Here is a 19,521-nt window from a genome sequence, read left to right as displayed (position 1 = left end):
GTGTGTTCAGGGGCAGAGTTTGAGCAGAGCATGGGTAGAGTTCACAAGTATTTGTTTACTGGCATAATCTAGGCGGACATTTACACCTTCTCAAGAGCAGGTGTAAGTGTCCACACTTTCAAAGTAGATGTGGTTTTTGCCACTTACACTAGTAATTTATAAAGACACAAATAGGTTCCTAGTTGGTCTGAGAGTATTTGTGGTGGATATCCTACCCAGGAAAATATTTCTAGTGGGGCAGTGACAGTTTGTTGTGTGGGCTTCATAAAATTGTGAATTTGGTTTTATCTCTGTTTAGTTTGAGTTTGAAAGTTGCGGCCCAGTTTTCCACGGAATCTAGTCCTTTTTGATCTTTGGCAATATTTCTGAGAAGTTATTACTGAAAGGTATATAATATGCATGGATTAAAGTCCATTTGTTCTAGTTTTTTGCCGAGTGGAGCCATCATCAATACCTAAGGATTCAAAGAAAAAAACAAGTGACATAACCAACTACCCCCCGGTAGCATCTATCCCTCTGGCAACCAAACTAATGGAAAGTATGGTAACCAAGCAGTTTACCGACTACTTAAACAAATTCTCACTACTACACGAATCTCAATCAGGATTTCAATCCAACCACAGCACTGAAACAGTACTAATCACTCTTCTAACCAAATTCAAACAAGCAATTGCAACTGGCAACAGTGTACTTCTACAATTTGACATGTCCAGTGCATTCGACATGGTAAGCCATAAAATATTATTAAACATCCTAGAATACTTCGGGATTGGAGGAAACTGTCTTAGCTGGTTCAAAGGCTTCCTAACCGCAAGAATATACCAAGTGATATCTAATTCGAATACATCAGCTCCACGGAAACCAGAATGTGGAGTACCCAAAGGATCACCGCTCTCACCGACCCTTTTCAACCTAATGATGACACCTCTGGCCAAATCGTTATCCAACCAAGGCTTCAATCCATACATCTACGCAGATGATTTCACGATCTACATCCCGTTCAAACATGATCTAAAAGAAATCACTAATGAAATCAATCACAGCCTACAAATCGTGAACTCATGGGCAGATGCATCCTCTCACCCGCCACTATAAACACCCCAAATTACACCCTTCCTGTTTCAGGTAGCCTGAAAATACTTGACGTTACAATTGACCGAAACCTCACACTAGAAAGCCATGCGAAAAATACAATAAAGAAAATGTTCCAATCAATGTGGAAACTCAAAAGAGTAAAACTTTTCTTCCCAAGGGAAATATTTTGCAGCCTGGTACAATCAATGGTGCTAAGTCACCTAGATTACTGCAATGCACTCTATGCTGGATGTAAAGTACAAATCATCAAGAGGTTCCAAACAGCCCAAAACACAGCAGCCAGACTCGTATTTTGAAAAACGAAATATGAAAGTGCCAAACCCCTAAGAGAGAAACTACACTGGCTCCCACTTAAAGAACGTATTACGTTCAAAATCTGCACACTAGTCCATAAAATCATTTATGGAGAGGCCCCGGTCTACATGTCAGACCTCATAGACTTACCACCCAGGAACACTAAAAGATCAGCACGCACATTCCTGAATCTCCACTACCCCAGCTGCAAAGGTCTAAAATACAAATTAACATATGGATCCAGCTTCTCCTACGTAAGCACTACCACTCACCGTGAAAAAAATGCGTGACCTAACTAACTTTCGGTGATCACTGAAGACCAACCTGTTCAACAAGGCATACCACAACGATCCATCCTAATTACCAGACAACGAAACTCAAGCCTGAAGTGGAGTGGAGGAGTGGCCTAGTGGTTAGGGTGGTGGACTTTGGTCCTGAGGAACTGAGTTCGATTCCCACTTCAGGCACAGGCAGCTCCTTGTGACTCTGGGCAAGTCACTTAACCCTCCATTGCCCCATGTAAGCCGCATTGAGCCTGCAATGAGTGGGAAAGCGCGGGGTACAAATGTAACAAAAAAAAAAAAAAAAACTGGAGAAAACCTAACTCTCTATACTCGACTACCAAGGTCTACTCTACCACAAATGAACTTTAACGCATTACCACTTTTTCTTATTCCGAACATGAAGTCTTTATACTTGACTGCTTAATCTACTATGTCAATCATGATCTTTAATGTAATACCACTTGTATCTCTCACTCCGGAAAAGGCGATCGCCATGACGGAACAATGTAAGCCACATTGAGCCTGCAAATAGGTGGGAAAATGTGGGATACAAATGCAACAATGTGATATTGGTGAACCCTGTGGTACCCCACACTCAGTGGTCCAAGAGGCTGAAAGCTGGTTGGTCATCTTTACAATATAGGATCTGATCCTCAGGAACCCATTAAACCATGCAGTCACTGTCCCGCTAATTCCCATATTGTCTAGCGGGTTTATTAGCTTTTCTCCATTTATTTTTGTTTGTGTCTGTTTTGTTTTTGGACCACTTTCGTTCTAATTTCCTACGGAGTTTTTTCATCTCCAATAATTCATTGTCATGGTTGCTTTTTGCTTATTGTTTTCTTTTTGAGTGGTGCTATTTCGTCCAGAATATTTCATCCTAGTTTCTCAGGCAGTGGGTATTATTGGGTGATAGATTTAATTCATTCAGCATTGTTGTCCAGAATTTCATTCAGCATTGTTGTCCAGAATATCTGGTTATCCATCTTTCCTCTGGTTATACAGGTGTGTGGTGTTTTTGGTGCTCTAGTCTTACCATTCTCTTTCCATTTACGTGTGAATGAGAGTTTTTTATAGTCTGACCATATTACCTTTTCCCAGTTAGGATTTTCTATTATTTGGTTGTTCTTGGCTGATAGCATGTAGGCTAGTATGTCTAGTTGGTGGCTTTTTGCATGAGATGAGGTGGTTTGTGTTATGAAATTCCATTGGTTTAGGAATTCTGTGAAGGATTTGGTGTTGGTATTGTGTTTTTCTAGGTGCAGATTGCCATCTCCTAGTAAAAGGACGTCGGTGAAGTTGGTACAGATATTTGATACAAAATCTATTAAATCCTGTTGGGCCTTGGACCAGCTTCCTGTGGGAGGGTAAAAAAGTGTGCAGCGTAATTGCCCTGTTAATGTTGTGTCTGTGATTTTTGCATTCCAAGATTTTGATTGTTTGGGGATATGTGTTCAGCAACATGCTCTACTGTTAGGGAGGACTTAAATACAAGGGCAACCCCTTCTTCTTTCTTTTTGGTTCTATTGATGTGTATTCTTTTATATCCTGGTAGGCATAGATCGAGCAGTACTGGGTCATCTTTAAGGTGCAACCAGGTTTCTGTTATAAATGGGCCTAGTTGTTCATGTTCAATCCAGTCTCTAAGTATTGCTGTCTTGTTGACTACTGACCTCGTATTTATATAACCTATCGATTATAACGGTTTGTAGTTGTCTGTGCGGTTTAACATTTTTGGCGTTGCGGTTGTTTTGGTTGATAATCGGATTCATTTTTCGCTGTTGATCATCATGTTGGTGGGGTTGCAATTTGTTCCAATTGGTATTGAGAGCTTCGTCTGTTAGAGATTAGTATGGGGATTTTATACTATTTGTTATGTGGTGTAGTTTGTGTCCCAGTTATCCATACTGTGATCATTAGGTATAGTATCTGTGTTTTTATGTGTACCTTTTTAAGTTTGTTGAGGCACAGATTGGTAATCCTGTAAAAAAAATTTTTTTAACCTGGGTGATTTCCTTGCGGTCGGATTTGTTTCCATGTGCAGAGCAGTCTTTTTGGAGTTATGAAGTGGTGCTGTTGTGTAGGAAAGTTGGTGTCTGTACAAGTTATGCCTCATTCAGCTTCTGCCTCACTCCAGTCTCAGCATCGGGGTTTGTGGGGGTCTTCTGTGGGCTTAGCCTTCTGTCTGACTCTGATGTCCCGGTTGCTCTTCTTTGTGTGTAGGAGAGTTGGTGTCTGCACAAGTTATGCCTCATTTGGGTTCTACCTCACTCTGCTCTCAGCGTCGGGGTTTGTGGGGTCTTCTGTAAGTTTAGCCTCCTGTCTGACTCTGATATCCCAGTTGCTCTGCTTTGTGTGGTTCTTATCTCGACGATGGGAGTCCCGTTTGTTATTCGATAGATGGACTGCTTTCCGGTCGTCGTGATATCTGGATGTCCTGTGATTGGTTTCTGTGCATCCATTGGTGTTCCGCGTGCGATATGACATGTGGTGCCGGTCTTGCTGATGGCTGTCTTTGGGAGCTAGTGTTCCTGCTCCTGGAGCACCTCAGTGGGTTCCTACTCATTGTGAAGTTGTGTGCCCCTCTGCCTTCAATGGCTTTGTTTCTGTCCTGCTTGGCATCTCAGGGCGCCGGGACAGCGGTCAGTCTAGAAGTTTTGTGTCAATCTAGTGTGTGGGTGTCACCCCTTGGTACCGTGGAATGTCATGTGCAGTCTGTAGGAGCTGTTCTCAGTATGCTTTGGGCACTATAAGCTGTTTGCCTGCTGTCCAGGGCCTGTTAGGATCAATGGGATCAGACTCTGTACAGCAAGCCCCCTTTCCATAGGATGCGATCTTTACAAGTCTTGGCTGGCTGACCAGCCCTCTACCTCAGGGCTTATAGGTCAGGGTCAGTGTTGTGCTGCCTAAAAAGCATGTCTCTGTCCTATATCAGTATCCATATCTGGAAGAGTCTCTACTGGTGACTCTGACAAATCAGGATCAATAGGTTTGTCAAATCAGGCTATCCCATACTCATGGCCTCGGTCACCTATGGAACTGCCTCTGCTGGAATCACTGGGTTACTTCCTCCTGACACTTGATCAGCTGGTACCACCTGGTACCACCTGGACTGGCTTAAGATTTGGAACTGGAGAGGTTGTTTCTGCTGCTTCCGCTTGTTGGGCCACCCGTGCCTGACTGTGGGTCACCATAGCGGAAATGCTGACTCTGTTATCAATGGTAATGTGCATTGGACCAGTTTTGGTTCTACACAGCATTAGTACCGGCATGGTTTTCATTTTTCCTACTTCTCTGTATCCAGGCTTGGTACCCTAATCCAGGAATACTTGGCAATGGGTACAGTCTCTGGATCCATTGACTAGCACTACCTCCACAGTGTGCCCTTGAAGAATAGCATCTTCCGGCACTAGCTCTGGTCGTAATAAAGCTATGCTAGAGCCAGTATCCATAAGCCCAGCTACCTGGGTTTGATTCACAGTTACTGGGGTGCTGTAGTGTTGTGGAAACCCATCTGCTTCCTTGCTTCAAGAATAGCCATTAACCTTTTGTGCTGTAGCAATTGTGTGGGCCTCCATGGGACTGGAGCCATCCACGAAAGCCGCTAGCTTTGGTGCAGGAATGCTCTTTAGTGCAGGCTTAGGAGTATTTTGGCAATCCGCTTTGAAATGTCCTGTACGCCCATGCTGGTAACAGTTATGCCTAAAGTCTTCAGGTTTTGGGGGGAACACCGGAGGGTTTACTGGCAGTCTCTGAGGTTGCAGGAATGGTTGGCTTAGGGCCCTGGCTGCTCTTAAGATCTTGGCTTGTTGAAGATGCAGATGGCTTCTCTTTGCTAACCTGGGACAGTTAGCCACAAAGATGTCAGCCGCCTTCTCTGGAGTACGGGACTGGTGATCTTAACATGTTCTCTGGACGACAACGCTGTAAAAACTGCTCTAGGACCATCAGGTTTTGGCAGTCCTCCAGGGTTTTAACATCGGCTCCATTGAACCACTGCTGGTGCTGGTATCTTAACTGGATCACAGACTCGCTGTGAGTATCATCCACCCCCTTCTGCAAAGTCCGGAACTTTGGTCTGTAGGCCTTGGGAGTAATGGTATAATCTTCTCAAACAGGGAGCACGTCTCCATGGACAGTCCTTGGAATGCCTCAAATGCTCTACCAGATAGCACACCCAGTTTTTCAGATGCAGTTAGTATACATAACTGTCACCTTGGCTATCATCAAACTGTGCAAACAAGTTGGGCCTGATATGGGTCATGTATCCTGCCTCTGGAGCTTTGGATGCAAGCCATTTCCATCTCCATCTTTAATTTCTGCAGCTGGAATTTGTGCTCTTCACACCATCATTGGTCTTCCTCTCGCCGCTTTTCTCGTTCGTCTCGCCACAGCTGCTGCTGTTCTAGTTGCTGTCACTCTACCATGTAGATGTACCGGATCTCAGTTGGTGTGGCATCTGGCCCTGCCAACTCGCGGGCTTCTGCCCACAAGGAGTCTGGTCTCCCCTCAGGAGAACTTGCGCAGTAAGGTCCTGCAGCTCCTCCTCGATGAGGTCATTGGTCACGTTTGTTAGGACAGGCATATCTGATGTCTGAAGGCCACTGTCGGTCTCCATCAGCATGCTGCTATTCTCCTAACACTTCAAAAAAAAAAAAACAACAACAACAATGGGGAAGGGATCGTGTTATTGCTGCACTCGTTCACTGTGCTCTGTCTGGAGGTTACAGATTAAAAAAACTCTGAACTACTCAGTGGATGGTGACCCTCAACCCCCCCCCCCCCCCAAACTGAGCCTGACAATTCCACCACACTGCCACCAAAAAAGTCATGACAAGTCTGTCGCAAAACGCCCAGAGCCCACCTTGGGGGAGGTGGGGGGTTAACCCTGCGGCCATCTAAAGGGTCTGTCCCAGCACTTCTCAGGTCCACTACCACCTGTGCACACGCTGTACACTGGCAAACCCTTTCACCCGCCTGCTGGGTCCCACTTCCCACTTGCCTCTGGGCAAGTCTCCCACCTGCAAGTTGTTTCAGTAGTTTCTAAGGACACTGGGGCCACAATCCTAGGGGTCCCACAGTTCTCAGAAAGCACCCACAGACCAAAACACAAACCACCAGGATTCTTAGTCAGTCCATGATGGCAGAGTCAATAAACTAATAAGGTTTATTGTCAAGGAATTGAACAGTGAATGGTAAGAGGGAAAAAATGGTCAAAATATAGCAACAATAACAGGTAACTCAAACGGGTATTAATATTAAAACTAACTAAACATTTGTTTACTACCTAAGTAGTACATGGAGAGTTCAGGAAATATAGCTGCTCACAGGGCCTCAGTAAAGAGATCTTTCTCTCTCCTCTCCCTATCTGAGACTAAAGATTACCTCACAGCTTGGGCAGAAAAAAAAACCTGTCACTTCTATATCAGCTTTACAAAAAGAAGACAGTCACCATCTGCTGGCCAAAGAAGGGACATGCACTTCATGAAATAATACAGTTCACAGGCTTGGAAGCGCACTGTTTTGCCACATATGGCCTCCGCTTAGATTGGTGGTGTCTCCGGACTTAAACCTTGTGTTGTCAGTCTTGGTGCAGGTGCCATTTCAGCCTCTTTGGAGGCAACTATCAAGGACCTTACTTCGAAGGTAGTAATTTTGGTTGCTACTTTTTTCATCTAGAAGGATTTTGGAGCTACAAGTGTTTTTCTGTCAGGAATCTTATCTGTTCATGTCCTCTAAGCCGGTCTAGAACCCTCCCAAGCAGTGGCAATTCTGCCTTATAGGTGATGCAAGGAAATATTTGAAGATGCAGATTGGAAATAAGACTTTTATTCTCATGGCTAGAGGAACAGAGTTCTAGTGCTGGAAGGTCACCATGACTTTTATGTATGGTTGAGACGTGTTTTAGCTTGATTGTTTTCTTCTCCTCGGTTATTGAGATTGTTTGCCCATCTTGCTTTGACAGTAGTAATACTGGCTGGTTCAGGACTGCACAGGTCCCCTTATAGGAGTGATTCACAGCTAGTTCTCAGTCTCTATCTGCTGGTAGGAGAGCACACTTCACTTGTTTGGACTGCTTTGGAGGGCCTTGAGGAAAGAAATTAGCAGGTAAGACCTAATTTCTCCATAAACCTTCATGTCCCTGGTTGTTATACGGCAACTGAAACAAGTAATTAGGGGCACAGAAGGGTTAACGTGTAAAGATCTTCAAGCCTTTCATTGCAGCTGATATGATTTCAAGTATCAACCATCAGGAAAAACTGAATGGGAATTGTGTTTATAGGAGGGATAGCTAGGACAAACTGCCAGTTTCCAAAAAGAATACTGTTCAAGCTCACCAAAGAGCATCTCAATGACATAATGTCCTCTGGACGGATGAGTGAAAATGTTATATTGTGTTAGATTTTCCTTTTAGAAAACTTTAATTTTGTTATATCTTTGAAAAAAAACAACTTGTTTTTGAGGGTGCTTTTCAATGTATTCTGTATGTGTAATTGCAAGTATGTATAAGTTAAGTGATTGCATTGGGTTTAATGTTGCTCTTGACTCGCTTCCCCTTATCCTCCCCTACCTGTCATCCTCGCCCCCACCCTATCTCACTCCTACTGCCAGTGTATCTAAATTCTTAATGGTTGGCATGTGTTTTTAATTACCCTTCTCTAGACCCCCGCAGGACCCTTGCCCACGGAGGTGGAGAGAGGGTTTCAGAAGGCTCATAATAAGTCTCCTAAATATGACCTCTGTTTTCTGGCTCCTAATTTCCAAGGACATCCTAGGGCATCTATTCTCCCACATGATGTACTAGAGTTTAAAAGATAGTCTATTTATGTGATATAAGGTGTGAAATGAAACAGAGAAATTAACACAGAGACTAGAGAATATTGAGATAGAAATAGTCTTTTAGTCTCACCCAATCAGGACTTCAAGTTGGTACATACATCAGTCAGATTCTGGGTTCAACCGGCCAGAGCTTCGCCGTTGTCCGAGTCAAGTTGGGGAGGGACTCCGACAATAGCTCTGATGCACAGTTCTTATATAGCATTTTCAGTACATACAACTCAATTGGAGAGGGACTTTTTTTTCTAATGTTTCTTCATCTCTGAATCATACTTAACCACAGGTCAGGTGTCCACCTGTTTCTTAATCTTTTTCCTGTCTTGTAAATAACTCCTAATATGGTCAACTCCTAATATGGACTGTTCCTAATCTTGTGCAACCATCTCTTCTAAGATGAAGAGATCAGTTCCATATCTTGTGACTCTGGCTGCCATTTTAACTGCAACAGACTCCGTGTTCTGAACCAAACTTTTTAGGATTTTAGCCATCAATTCCTTGATCTTGGCTTTTGCACTGCTTTTGAATGTCACACTAAATTCTAATAAGGCTTACCAAGCAACCCTGCTACTGCAGGGGCTCAGCAACCAGGCCGTCATAAGTTTTTCAGGCCTAGCCAGTGTCTTTTAGCAGTTTAAGCTGTTTAAGGTATGTAAATTGACCCACCATTATTCCAGTGGATGGATCCCAAGCTGGGACACATATTAACTTGCAGGAAAAGCAAGTCCTTGCTCAGCCAGTCATAGATTTTTAAACCTAGCTGGTATTTTTACAGCCTGAGTCCTAAAATCTGGCCTTCCACCCTTCCGGTGGGCATCCAGTGAGGGCCTCTTGCTGTACTATAATTATACACATGATTTATAAAGAAGTCACATTCAGATACTTTAACTTTGTTGCAGAAATTTAATGAAAATCAGAACAAAGTCTTATTTTGTGTTAAATGTTGTTTGAAATATCCAAAGATACTTTTGGACTGTTATTTTAAGAGTGCCAAATACAGTGATTATTTGATTCCTGTGGTTGAGATGTTTGGATGTCTATGGTTTATATGCAGGTTTGTGACATTTGAATTATTCCCTAAATAAGATACTCTTTGGTGTTTCTGTTCAATCAAATACGACAGAGGCAGATGGCATCTTACATACTAATCAATTTATTGAGGCATGAGCATTTGAGTCCTCCATCAGATGCATCTGTTCAAGTGGGCTCTGGTCCTTGAAATCGCATGCTTCAATTAATTGGTTAGTCTGTAAGGTGCCACCTGGCTCTGTCAATTTTGTTACACTAGACTAACTTGGATACCCCTTTTAAATTTTATCAGATAACTATGATGATTGGCTTATGTTGAGTCAGGTGATTGGTCACGGCATTTCCCATATTTGGTATGTTGGGCTACATACTCTACCTCTTTGGATGCTTTGATCAATGGGAAATGAAGACAAACCTGTGCCCAATCACATACAGGAGGAGATACAGTCCCTGGAGGTTGTAGGCCCTTATTCAGGAGAGGTCATCTTTCATTCCTTCCCTTTTGCAGTAGTTCCTTTGTGGGCATTTTTCAATGGAAATTGCAGTTTAAAAAATTGATGTAAAAGATCCTTTTCAAAAGGTGTGATCTCATCAGCCTCAAGGCTTGAGTATAAATTAATTGTTCCTATCTTCTTTGAGTTCCTCAGAAGTGTGTTCTTCTAGCTGTGTTACTGAATTGCTGTGTGAGGCTGCCATCTTTTGGCATATACTGCTTTAGACCAAGGAGGTGAAGTGGCTTGTGCACACTGCCTGGTTGTCTTTGCCCCGATGCAACCCCTCAGCCCCTGTGTGGGTGAAACACAGCCAGCGTCGGTCATCTTTTTACTTATAGACCTCACATGAATAAAGTATTTCCGAAGGGACTTTTTATTGTGTTATCTCCTTTTGCTGTTTTGGATCTTGTGGATCGTTTGCCCTGCTGTTCCCTTGCACACAGCACAGGTACAGAGTGCCTACATTGAAACAGGCACAAAACACATGGTGAAATTTGCATGGAGTTTTGATTATACAGTCCTATGCATATAATGCCCATTCTCTTATCTATCTTGGCCTGTTTTCTTTGATGGGTAGAAACAAATGTGCTGTGAACGCATACACAGCTACAAAAAGGAAGCAGTCAGCCCACAAATTTATGCAGGTAAACATGAGTTTACCCTTGTAAATGGCTTTATTCTCCCCGTTATGACTTTGGTATGTGCCACTTTAGTGTTGGCAGAGGTCATTGAGCATAGTGAAGGCCTGAGATTTCTCAGGCTTTCACACATTATATTTTGACCCTTAGATCACTGTCACTGTGTATGAGAGAAGGCAGAGGGTTCTTTCCCCATCTCTCAGGGCCTCTCAGGCATCATGGAGAGAGGCTTTGAGTTCCAGGATGAGTGGCTTCATGCTGTTGTCTAGGTTACATTTTCCAGTTACTGCCTCTGTATGAATACAGTGTACTGTTAATTTTTGAAGTAACTAATCTAGTGCCTTTGTATGTTACAGGAAGAAAGTGAGAGTAAACTTCAACAGCAGATAGCAGTATTAACAACAGAACTTGCATCAGAAAGAGAAAAACTATCAGAGCTACAGAAAGTAAATGAAAATAATTTAGAAAATGTAAAAAAGCTTCAATCAGATCTATATGGTAAAGAATCAGAAGTGTCTGCAGTACGACAGGACCTCAAGGTGAGTCAGTCATGATGGTTCTGTGTGGCTGAAAAGGTTGACTTGCACATGCCTCCTGTTCTATAAAATTCCTAATCCCTGTACATGTTCACATTCTTTATGCTTCATAAGAGATGGAAATCTATATTCAGCACTCTTGCTCCCCTCACTGATACTTTATTACTTAATTTTTTGCCATGGACTATGGTATGATTTCCTCATTTTTAATGAGTCATGGTTAGGAACTAAGCTTGTAATATTCTAAGAACTGTAACTGCATTTGTATCACAGGGTACTGAACTGAGATTAAGAATTTAATTTTGTCATTTAGTCTATTGAAGAGAAGCTTGCTGTGGCTCAGGAGGAATTAATTTCAAACAGAAATGAAATTGGTAGTCATAACAAGTTAATCCAAGAACTAAAAACTACAAAAGCTAGCCTGGAACAGAATGCATCCAAGCAAGAACAGCATCTCAAGAAGCAAGAGAAAGCACTCCAGGAATTTCAGAAAGAGAGGGTAATTGAATTTCTACTTTCTTTCTTTTCTTTTTTTTTTTCTCTCTCCTTAATTCAACTGGTTTCTTAAACCAAACATAAGCATTCACTTTGTTAAAAAAAACTTATAGTAAAGTTAAAAATACAAAAGTAGAAGTTTTTTTTTTCTCCCCCAAGTAAAATGGTGGTAGGCTTAGTGAGATTTTATTAAGGTTTAAGGCACTCAATTTACAGTAGCTCAGTCACATTTTTAGTTGGAATTCTTCCAGCCTAACACATGAAGATATCCTGTAGGATGAATTTCAGGGCCTTCCCATTTCATAGTAGTTTTATCATCCACTCTGGAAAGACTTTTAAAGGTTTAAACAACTGAATGTATTTACTCTTCTTTATAATCCTGCATACCTTGATGGAGGGCACTGTTCTTGTGTGTTGCATAAGTGATAGTTATGCTCGTTTGTCCTTTAAATATTAACTTTCGAGAACAAAAAAAAAACAATCTGAGGTGAATCCACTGTAAACCTCAAGAATTTTTCCAGTGATTATATGCATTCCTTTTTAGGATAGTAGAAACCACTACAGAGTTGCAGATTTCTATAACCGTTGGGTAGCCACTGAAGAGTTATGCTAGCCCTTGCTCTCAGTAAAATACAGGCCAATGGCTCATAATAAGAGCTAGGCTTCTTAAAATCAAAATCATCTCTGATACAAAAAAGAGCTAGCCTGTAAAAATCAGTGATCACCTTTGACACAGTTACATTTCACTGTAGCAAGTGCTGAGCTGGCAAAGGAAGGGGGGCATTTGCTCTGGGACTGGCACCTGCAAGACGTCATGAGCAAGAGTTGCTATGGTTATGTAGAGATAGTACTGGGTCAGCTGCACCCCGGGTGAGAACATCCAAAGGGGGGGCTAGAGGAAGGTTTGGGAACATGTGAAGTCATTCTGATCAACTGATAAGAACCAAGAGCCCTGGTGAGAGAGACTGGGGTCCATTGGAACCAATGAAGCCAAAATTGTATATAAGGACCAGTCTGGAGAGTATTAGATCAGACAAGAGGAGAAGAACAGAAGGAAAACTCCAGAAGGCTAGAGAGAGAGAGAGGACGTGCTATGATATGCTGCTCCATTATGTGAATGCTTAACTTGCCTGTACTACCATTGGTAAGATTGTAATAAACTATCTTATTATATCTACTACATACTGGGTTCCTTTCTAATTACAAGGGTCTATACTGCCTTGATGGTGTAAGCCCGTCATGAGCAGATTTAAGGTTGGGGTAATTAAGCATCTAGAGGGGATTTGCAGTTCTCTGTAGGATAGTACAGAGAGCCCATGGCTTCCGCTGCCCAAGTGGGTGAGGCAGATCTAATTATTTACACCACAGAAAGTGCTTTCCCTATATAGAGTCATGGCCAAATGTTTGTGACCACCACCATTTTCATTATTTATGACTAATACTTAACAAACACATGAAACAAATTAGATTTTAAAGCTACAAATTGGCTGTTTTAGCATCTAAAATCTTGTCTGCAGACATTTTCTGCTGGATATCAGTATTTACAGTGATTTCCTTTGTTCTTAACTGTTTGCATTCTGGCATTGATCTGGCCAGTTTTCTGCAGCATTCTAGAGTTATCTCCTGAGTCTACGCAGATCCAATATATAAAGTCTGCTTCAGATGTTGGTTTGTGTATGGTCCCTTGCTTCATCATGGTCCACACATTCTCAGTCTTCAAATCTTGGCTGTTGCCCAGCCAAGGTTCTTAACAGTTGTCTGTTCACGAGCCAGCCATGCCTTAACAGCTTTTGTTTCATGGCACCAGTCCACCATCCTGTTGGAAATGGGTTGTGTTGTAAATTAGCATAAAGTTTGACAGTTTCTCCTTCAAAACATTCAGATACCGTTCCACTGATTGTGGTGTTCTTTGACATAATCCAGTCCTGATTCTGCACCCCAAACCATAACCTTTGGTACTTGTTTCACTGTGGGTATAGCATACCTCCGGGTTATGACTGATTTAAAGGTCTCCTTGTATGTCTACAGAAACTGTAGAACTGAGTGAAAATGCTTTTCTCTGAAAACATAATTCGCTTCCATTAATCAGCTGACCACTGTTTGTACTTGTGACAGAAAGTGAGCTGATCTTTGATGATATTGGTAGAAGACAGATAAGATCGAAGTCTGGCATCTTATAATCTCCTGCATATTGCCCTGTTGCTTGTTTTTTTTTTCAGTGGACTACCTGCAAATCTGATGCTGATAACACTTGATAATGCTCTTGGGAGATGTTTAGCTGTGTGTATGATCACATTGTCCATTTGTACATAGTAGCTCTTGGTGACCGCGGGGGATGGGGTTGAGGAGGAGGAGTGAAAAACACCAGTCACCCGGGGAGGAGGAAAATTCAAATATAAACCAAGATCCCAACTTTTAGGCTTTATTTTGGGACCAAATAATCTTGGTTTGTATAGAGTATATACAGTAATTAACATGTATTCCATCTTTTTAATGCATGTCTTTTTCCTTCCTGTTTGGATTTCTAGCAAAATTGGACTATGGCACTGTGAACATTCATTTGCAAGCATCTGTCTCCCCACCCCCATTCCTCCCTTACTACACCACCACTGTTGCAACAGTAGGTCTTGACCAGGGTTTGTAAACTGCAGTTCTCTACAGTACCTGGCTAGTATGGGCCCTAATCTGGTTACAGGCTTTCATAGCTAAGCAGTAAGACCTCCTTGTAGGGATGGTGAATGCTACCTCTGTAATACATTTAGGGCTTACTGACTCAGGGAGTAGCCTTCCCTGAGAATTGAGCCCAAGCCCTTTACAAGGCAATGTGTGGCATTTGCAACTGAAGCTCCAAGTTCTTTTTAAAATGGTGGGGTGTGTGGCTATGAGGACATACATATGTGTAACCAAATCCCACAATAATAATAGTTATTATTTTTTATAGCACTATGTGACATATGCAGTGCGGTACAGTAGGGATAAGTGTTCTGGTACAGTATGTTCTGCCTCAAAGCTTACAGTTGAAGTGGATACTTCAAGCAGTGGTAATAGGAGCCTATGTGGGATGGCTGTGGTAATAAGGTTTAGTTGAAGAGTTAGCCAGGAATGAAGTGGCTCAGCTACAGGAGGGTGTCTACATATTCAAAATACTTTCACCAAATTCTGCCATTTTTTCCTTTTTCAATATATGAGATATTGAGTCACTTGCTATAAATGTTTTTGTCTCCAAAATATTTTGAATTTTTTTTGTCTTAGATATCAATAGAAAAAGAATTAGCCAGTGAAAAATCAAAAGCAGCAGAGCTTCAAGAGATGAAGACAAAGATTGAAGAAAACTTCAACAAGCAGAGCGAAGATCTTAAAACCTTGAAACAAGATTATGAAAAGGTACACATGATATGCCTGGTTAAAGAAGGGACATAACATCTGCTGGTTGATAAAGTTTATATGAGGGAACAGTTGATACTGTTAACCCATACTAATGACATTAATGTGTGGTGTTGGTTAATGGGTCCAAATGTGTAAAATGGAATGTGATAAATACAGTGTGCAGTAATACAGTAGCAACTTCTAGTAAATCTAGATCACAATAGTTTGCATCACATGATATATACCCATACCTTGATCTAGAAGGTGCAATGGCCAACGTTCCCTGGTATGTGCTCCAAATGTGACCATTGTTTTGTTTTCTTAACCTTTCTATTTAAACAGAAGCTAATCAATTTTAAAGATGCCAAACAGTTGCTAATTCAGCAAAAACTAGAACTACAAGGAAAAGTAGATGGCATGGGTTCAGCTCTGGAGCAAGAAAAGAGCAAACAACTTCTTATCAAAGATGAAATGAAAAGGGAGGAGGAAAAATGGCTGAAAGAACGTGCTGAGATTGAGGCTAAACTGGTAAATTTACACACACATTGCTGTTACAACTGTTTTTTGAACACCAAAACTTTAGGTATAGAACATGATCCCAGAAAGATCATATGTACCTTATTGTTCCAGTGAACATTCAATTTATTTAACATTTTTTAATATATTCACTATTACAGAATGAGTTGTTTTTTTTTACATGAGTTAGGAATTTTATTTTATACCTGTCCTTAGTTAAAAGGGTATGCAAGCCTCTGAGACTGGGAGTAATTTTAACAATCTATGCATTCTGATAGAATATCTACCTTGTCTGATTGAACTAGTTGGTTTAAGTTCATTTTGGGCCAAGTCACTAAAGGCCTGTATCTGTAGCTGTTAAACCCACTTAGGGCCCCTTTTACCAAGTGGTGGTAAAAAGGGCCCTACAGTGGCATTGGCACATGGCAAACCCAAGCACCGACGCCATCGCAGGGTGCCTTTTACCACCGCCCAGTAAAAAGGAATTTCAGGCTGAGGAAGGAAATAGCTATGTGGTAATTGAAACATTTGATGCGCAGCCATTTTCTGGGGGAGTCTGGCGGTAACTGAGCAGCACACGGCACTGCCGATTACCGCCGGGTAAGCCCCTGGCGCTAAAATAAAACCCAAAAAATTCTGACACGCAAGAAATGGCGCACAGAGGGTGCAGGCACTGCTGCTGGGCTCCTGCAGTAGCCCGGTAGTAGTGCTGTTGGCGCACAGCACTACTGTGCTGCGCCTTTGTAAAAGGGCCCCTTAGTGAGCATCAGTAATCGTGTCCAATTTGCTATTTAGCGTTTTGTGAAAATTGGCTAAATTATTAGTGTGCGTGGAAATACTTAAATAGGGTAGTTTTGAGCCCTTGTGCTATTCTGTAGCAAGTGCTCTGTTATATTGAGTGTTAATGTTGCTAAATCCACACTGTCCTGACAACCTGAAATTGACCCCTGTTCCCTTCCTCCCATTGACAAAATGTTCTGTAGTTTATGGTGGTTGGGGATTGCAGAGAAGGAGTAACAGACACTTGAGGCCATTATTTGTTTGTAAGGTACAAGTGGGAGAAAAAGGGATCTGGGGTTCTCCAATGTTAACTGGCGGAGTAGCCTAGTGGTTAGTGCAGTGGACTTTGATCCTGGGGAACAAGGTTTGATTCCCACTGCAGCTCCTTGTGACTGTGGGCAAGTCACTTAACATTGCCCCAGGTACAAAATAAGTACCTGTATATATGTAAACCGTTTTGAATGTAGTTGCAAAATACCACAGAAAGGCGGTATATCAAGTCCCATTTCCCTTTCTCTTCCCTCCCTTTGTACTTTGGTCTAGTCAGCACAAGGGACTTAAATCTGTAGAACACCCACTTTTTAAAAAAATCTGTTCTTTCATTAGCATTGCACATTTGTTTCCTGCTGTACATCTCATTAGCTTAATGACTTGCCAGTTGTTGTGTGCCCACTAAACATCTATTATTGTTAGTTGATCCTACATCAGAGGTTCTCAGCCCAGTCTTTGGGACACATCAAGGCAGTCTGGTTTTTTGAGATATTCACAATGAATATGCATGGAATAAATTTGCATGCACTTCCTCTGTTGTATTCAAATCTCTCTTGTGCATATTAATTGCAAGTATCTTCAAAATGTGGCTGAGTGCCCTGAGTTGAGAACACTGCCCTACACCATGTGTCTTAGCTATAAATCTTGTAAAGCTATACCTTTAGTGGAACTGAAATGTTTTTTTTATCATTTCCAAAGAAGACAAAGCTTTGGTTTCATTGTATTGTATTTAACGTTCTCTGCTCTTTCTCGAGATGAAGCATTTGTTCACTTTAAGTAGTCCCATAAGTGTTAACAAGATGCTCTTAGAATACATAAACTCCAGATAAATCAGATCCTGATATGTACGCAGAGCAGTGGTTAAGCAGACTCATAAGTAATAAAACTTAATTTTCTCCGAGGACAAGCAGGCTTACCATTCTCACAAGTGGCCCACCATGCGTGCGTGAGTGCCTTCCCACCTGCAGCATCTCCGCATCTCTTCAGTTTTCTTTCCGTGGGAGGAAGCAGCTGTGTTTTAGTTGCTCCTCACATACCCGGGAAGAGTGTTTACCGTGCTTTTGCATTGTTTTTTGTACCTCTTTGTTTTAAAAAGAAATGGGGGGGGGGGGGGGGACATTTCCCTTATTTCTTAGTCATTTTTCTTGCGTTTGTTTCCTTTCTTTTTTTGTCGCAGGCCGCCTTTTAGGCCTGCTTGGACAGGTATTGTTTTTGTGCCTTTCCCCTTTTTAAATTAGGCACAATTGTGACTTTTGATTTTGCCGAAGCCATTTTTCCTTCCATGTCATTGAAGACTCCCAGTGGCTTCAAACATTGTTCCCGGTGCAACCGGACTATCTCAGATACTGATACACATTCTTGGTGTATTCAGTGCCTTGGGCCCGACCATAGTCTGGCAAATTGTGTCCTTTGTCTCGTATGAAGAAAAGGGCACAGATTTCCCGAGAAGCTCAACACAAAAAACTGGAGTTCGGTCCAGTTCTTCGGTCTCGACATCGGCGTCAGGAGTCGAGGTAGAGATGGCTACTGCAAGACACTGGGAGCAGCGAGGTGTCGAGTGGGTGTCCACCTGCCTCAAGGCCTCCTGCTATGCAAGCCCCCCGAGATCAACCGTCGTTGGACCTGGCCCAGAGATGGTGTCGATGCCGGGAGGACAGTTCCCCCTCCATCCAAGAGGTGCTGATGCATGTTTCTCCCAGCAGACAAGATCCTACTCCTGCACCCCAGGCGGTTCGGCAACCTGAGCCCACACTGGCCCCTCAGTCTTTACTGATAGTGGCTCTCGATGAGCATATCCGAGCCTTGCTCCCAGAGCTCTTGAAGGGATTGATGCAGTGATATTCATCAGTATCGGGGGTGCCTGTGCCTGCCATGCCTTCCGCTGTGGCCCCGCCTGGCCTACAGCCCATGTTGTGGCCTCTGACGCCAGCGCTGCTTGCGGCGCTGGTGTCAACTGCCACCCAGGCCAGCTCTCCGTCGGTGGAGTACGCTTCGCCAGAGACAAGGCAAGAGCCAGCTCCTGGACATACTTTTCCTCCAATGAGTCCTATGGGATCCCTTCTGAGCCTTCACCTGAGAGGAGACTCTCCACCGGAGAATCTCTCCTTCACCTCTTTTGTACGGGAAATGGCTGAGGCCATTTCGTTCCCTGTAGAAGCAAAGGATGAGTCCAGGGCCAAGATGCTCGAGGTCCTGGACGGCTACTCTCCACCTAAGGAGGCAGTGATGGCTCCTCTCCATGAGGTTCTCAAGGCAGTCCTCGTACAGAACTGGGTGTCCCTGTGGTCCCCAAGAAAATTGATACCCAGTATCGAATCCACGGGGAACCTCGGTTGGTGAGGTCTCAGTTACCCTATGACTCCATTGTGGTGGATGCCACTCTCAAAAAGACCAGGAGTTCTGGGGACTATGCCTCGGCTCCCCTAGGTAGAGAATCTAGAACCCTGGACTCATTTGGGAGAAAGATGTAACAGGCCACTATGCTCATCACCAGTATTGAGTCTTACCAGCCCTTCACGAGCGTCTACTTGCAGAACTCAGTGAGGCAGCTGTCCGACTTAGTCGACGTGCTCTCTCCGGAGCAAGCCGAGCCTTTTTGCCAGTTGGTCAAGCAGCAGAAGGCGTGTCGCAAGTTCTTGGCCAGGGGCACTTACGACACTTAACGTGGCATCCATAATCTCTGCCCAGGGTATAGCAATGCACAGACTCACATGGCTGCATGTTTCTGACCTGGAAAAGAAGGGAGAGAAGGTCGAAGAAGTGTTATTCTTTTAAATAGAGGAGGTTTGCCGCCTGGTGTGACAGCAAGGCAATAGATTCCCTTTCTTGTCCTATACAGACTCTGCTTGAATGCCTTCTACACTTATCAGAGTCTGGTCTCAAGACCAAC

At 42.9% G+C, this 19,521-nt stretch overlaps 1 protein-coding gene across 2 annotated transcripts in view; it reads left to right on the top strand.

The window, feature by feature from the left end:
* EEA1 (early endosome antigen 1) overlaps positions 1-19,521 on the top strand; it is a 138,089-nt gene that overhangs the window by 105,777 nt on the left and 12,791 nt on the right. For both annotated transcript variants that reach the window (XM_030215574.1, XM_030215573.1), the window contains 4 exons: positions 11,025-11,207; positions 11,518-11,703; positions 14,952-15,083; positions 15,408-15,593. In XM_030215574.1, coding sequence (XP_030071434.1) covers positions 11,025-11,207; positions 11,518-11,703; positions 14,952-15,083; positions 15,408-15,593 — 687 coding nt within the window. The remainder of the gene's footprint in view (positions 1-11,024; positions 11,208-11,517; positions 11,704-14,951; positions 15,084-15,407; positions 15,594-19,521) is intronic.

Source organism: Microcaecilia unicolor, chromosome 9 (genome assembly GCF_901765095.1).
Source record: "Microcaecilia unicolor chromosome 9, aMicUni1.1, whole genome shotgun sequence".
Taxonomy (NCBI): Eukaryota; Metazoa; Chordata; class Amphibia; order Gymnophiona; family Siphonopidae; genus Microcaecilia; species Microcaecilia unicolor.
This window is presented reverse-complemented; position numbering and strand designations above follow the sequence as displayed.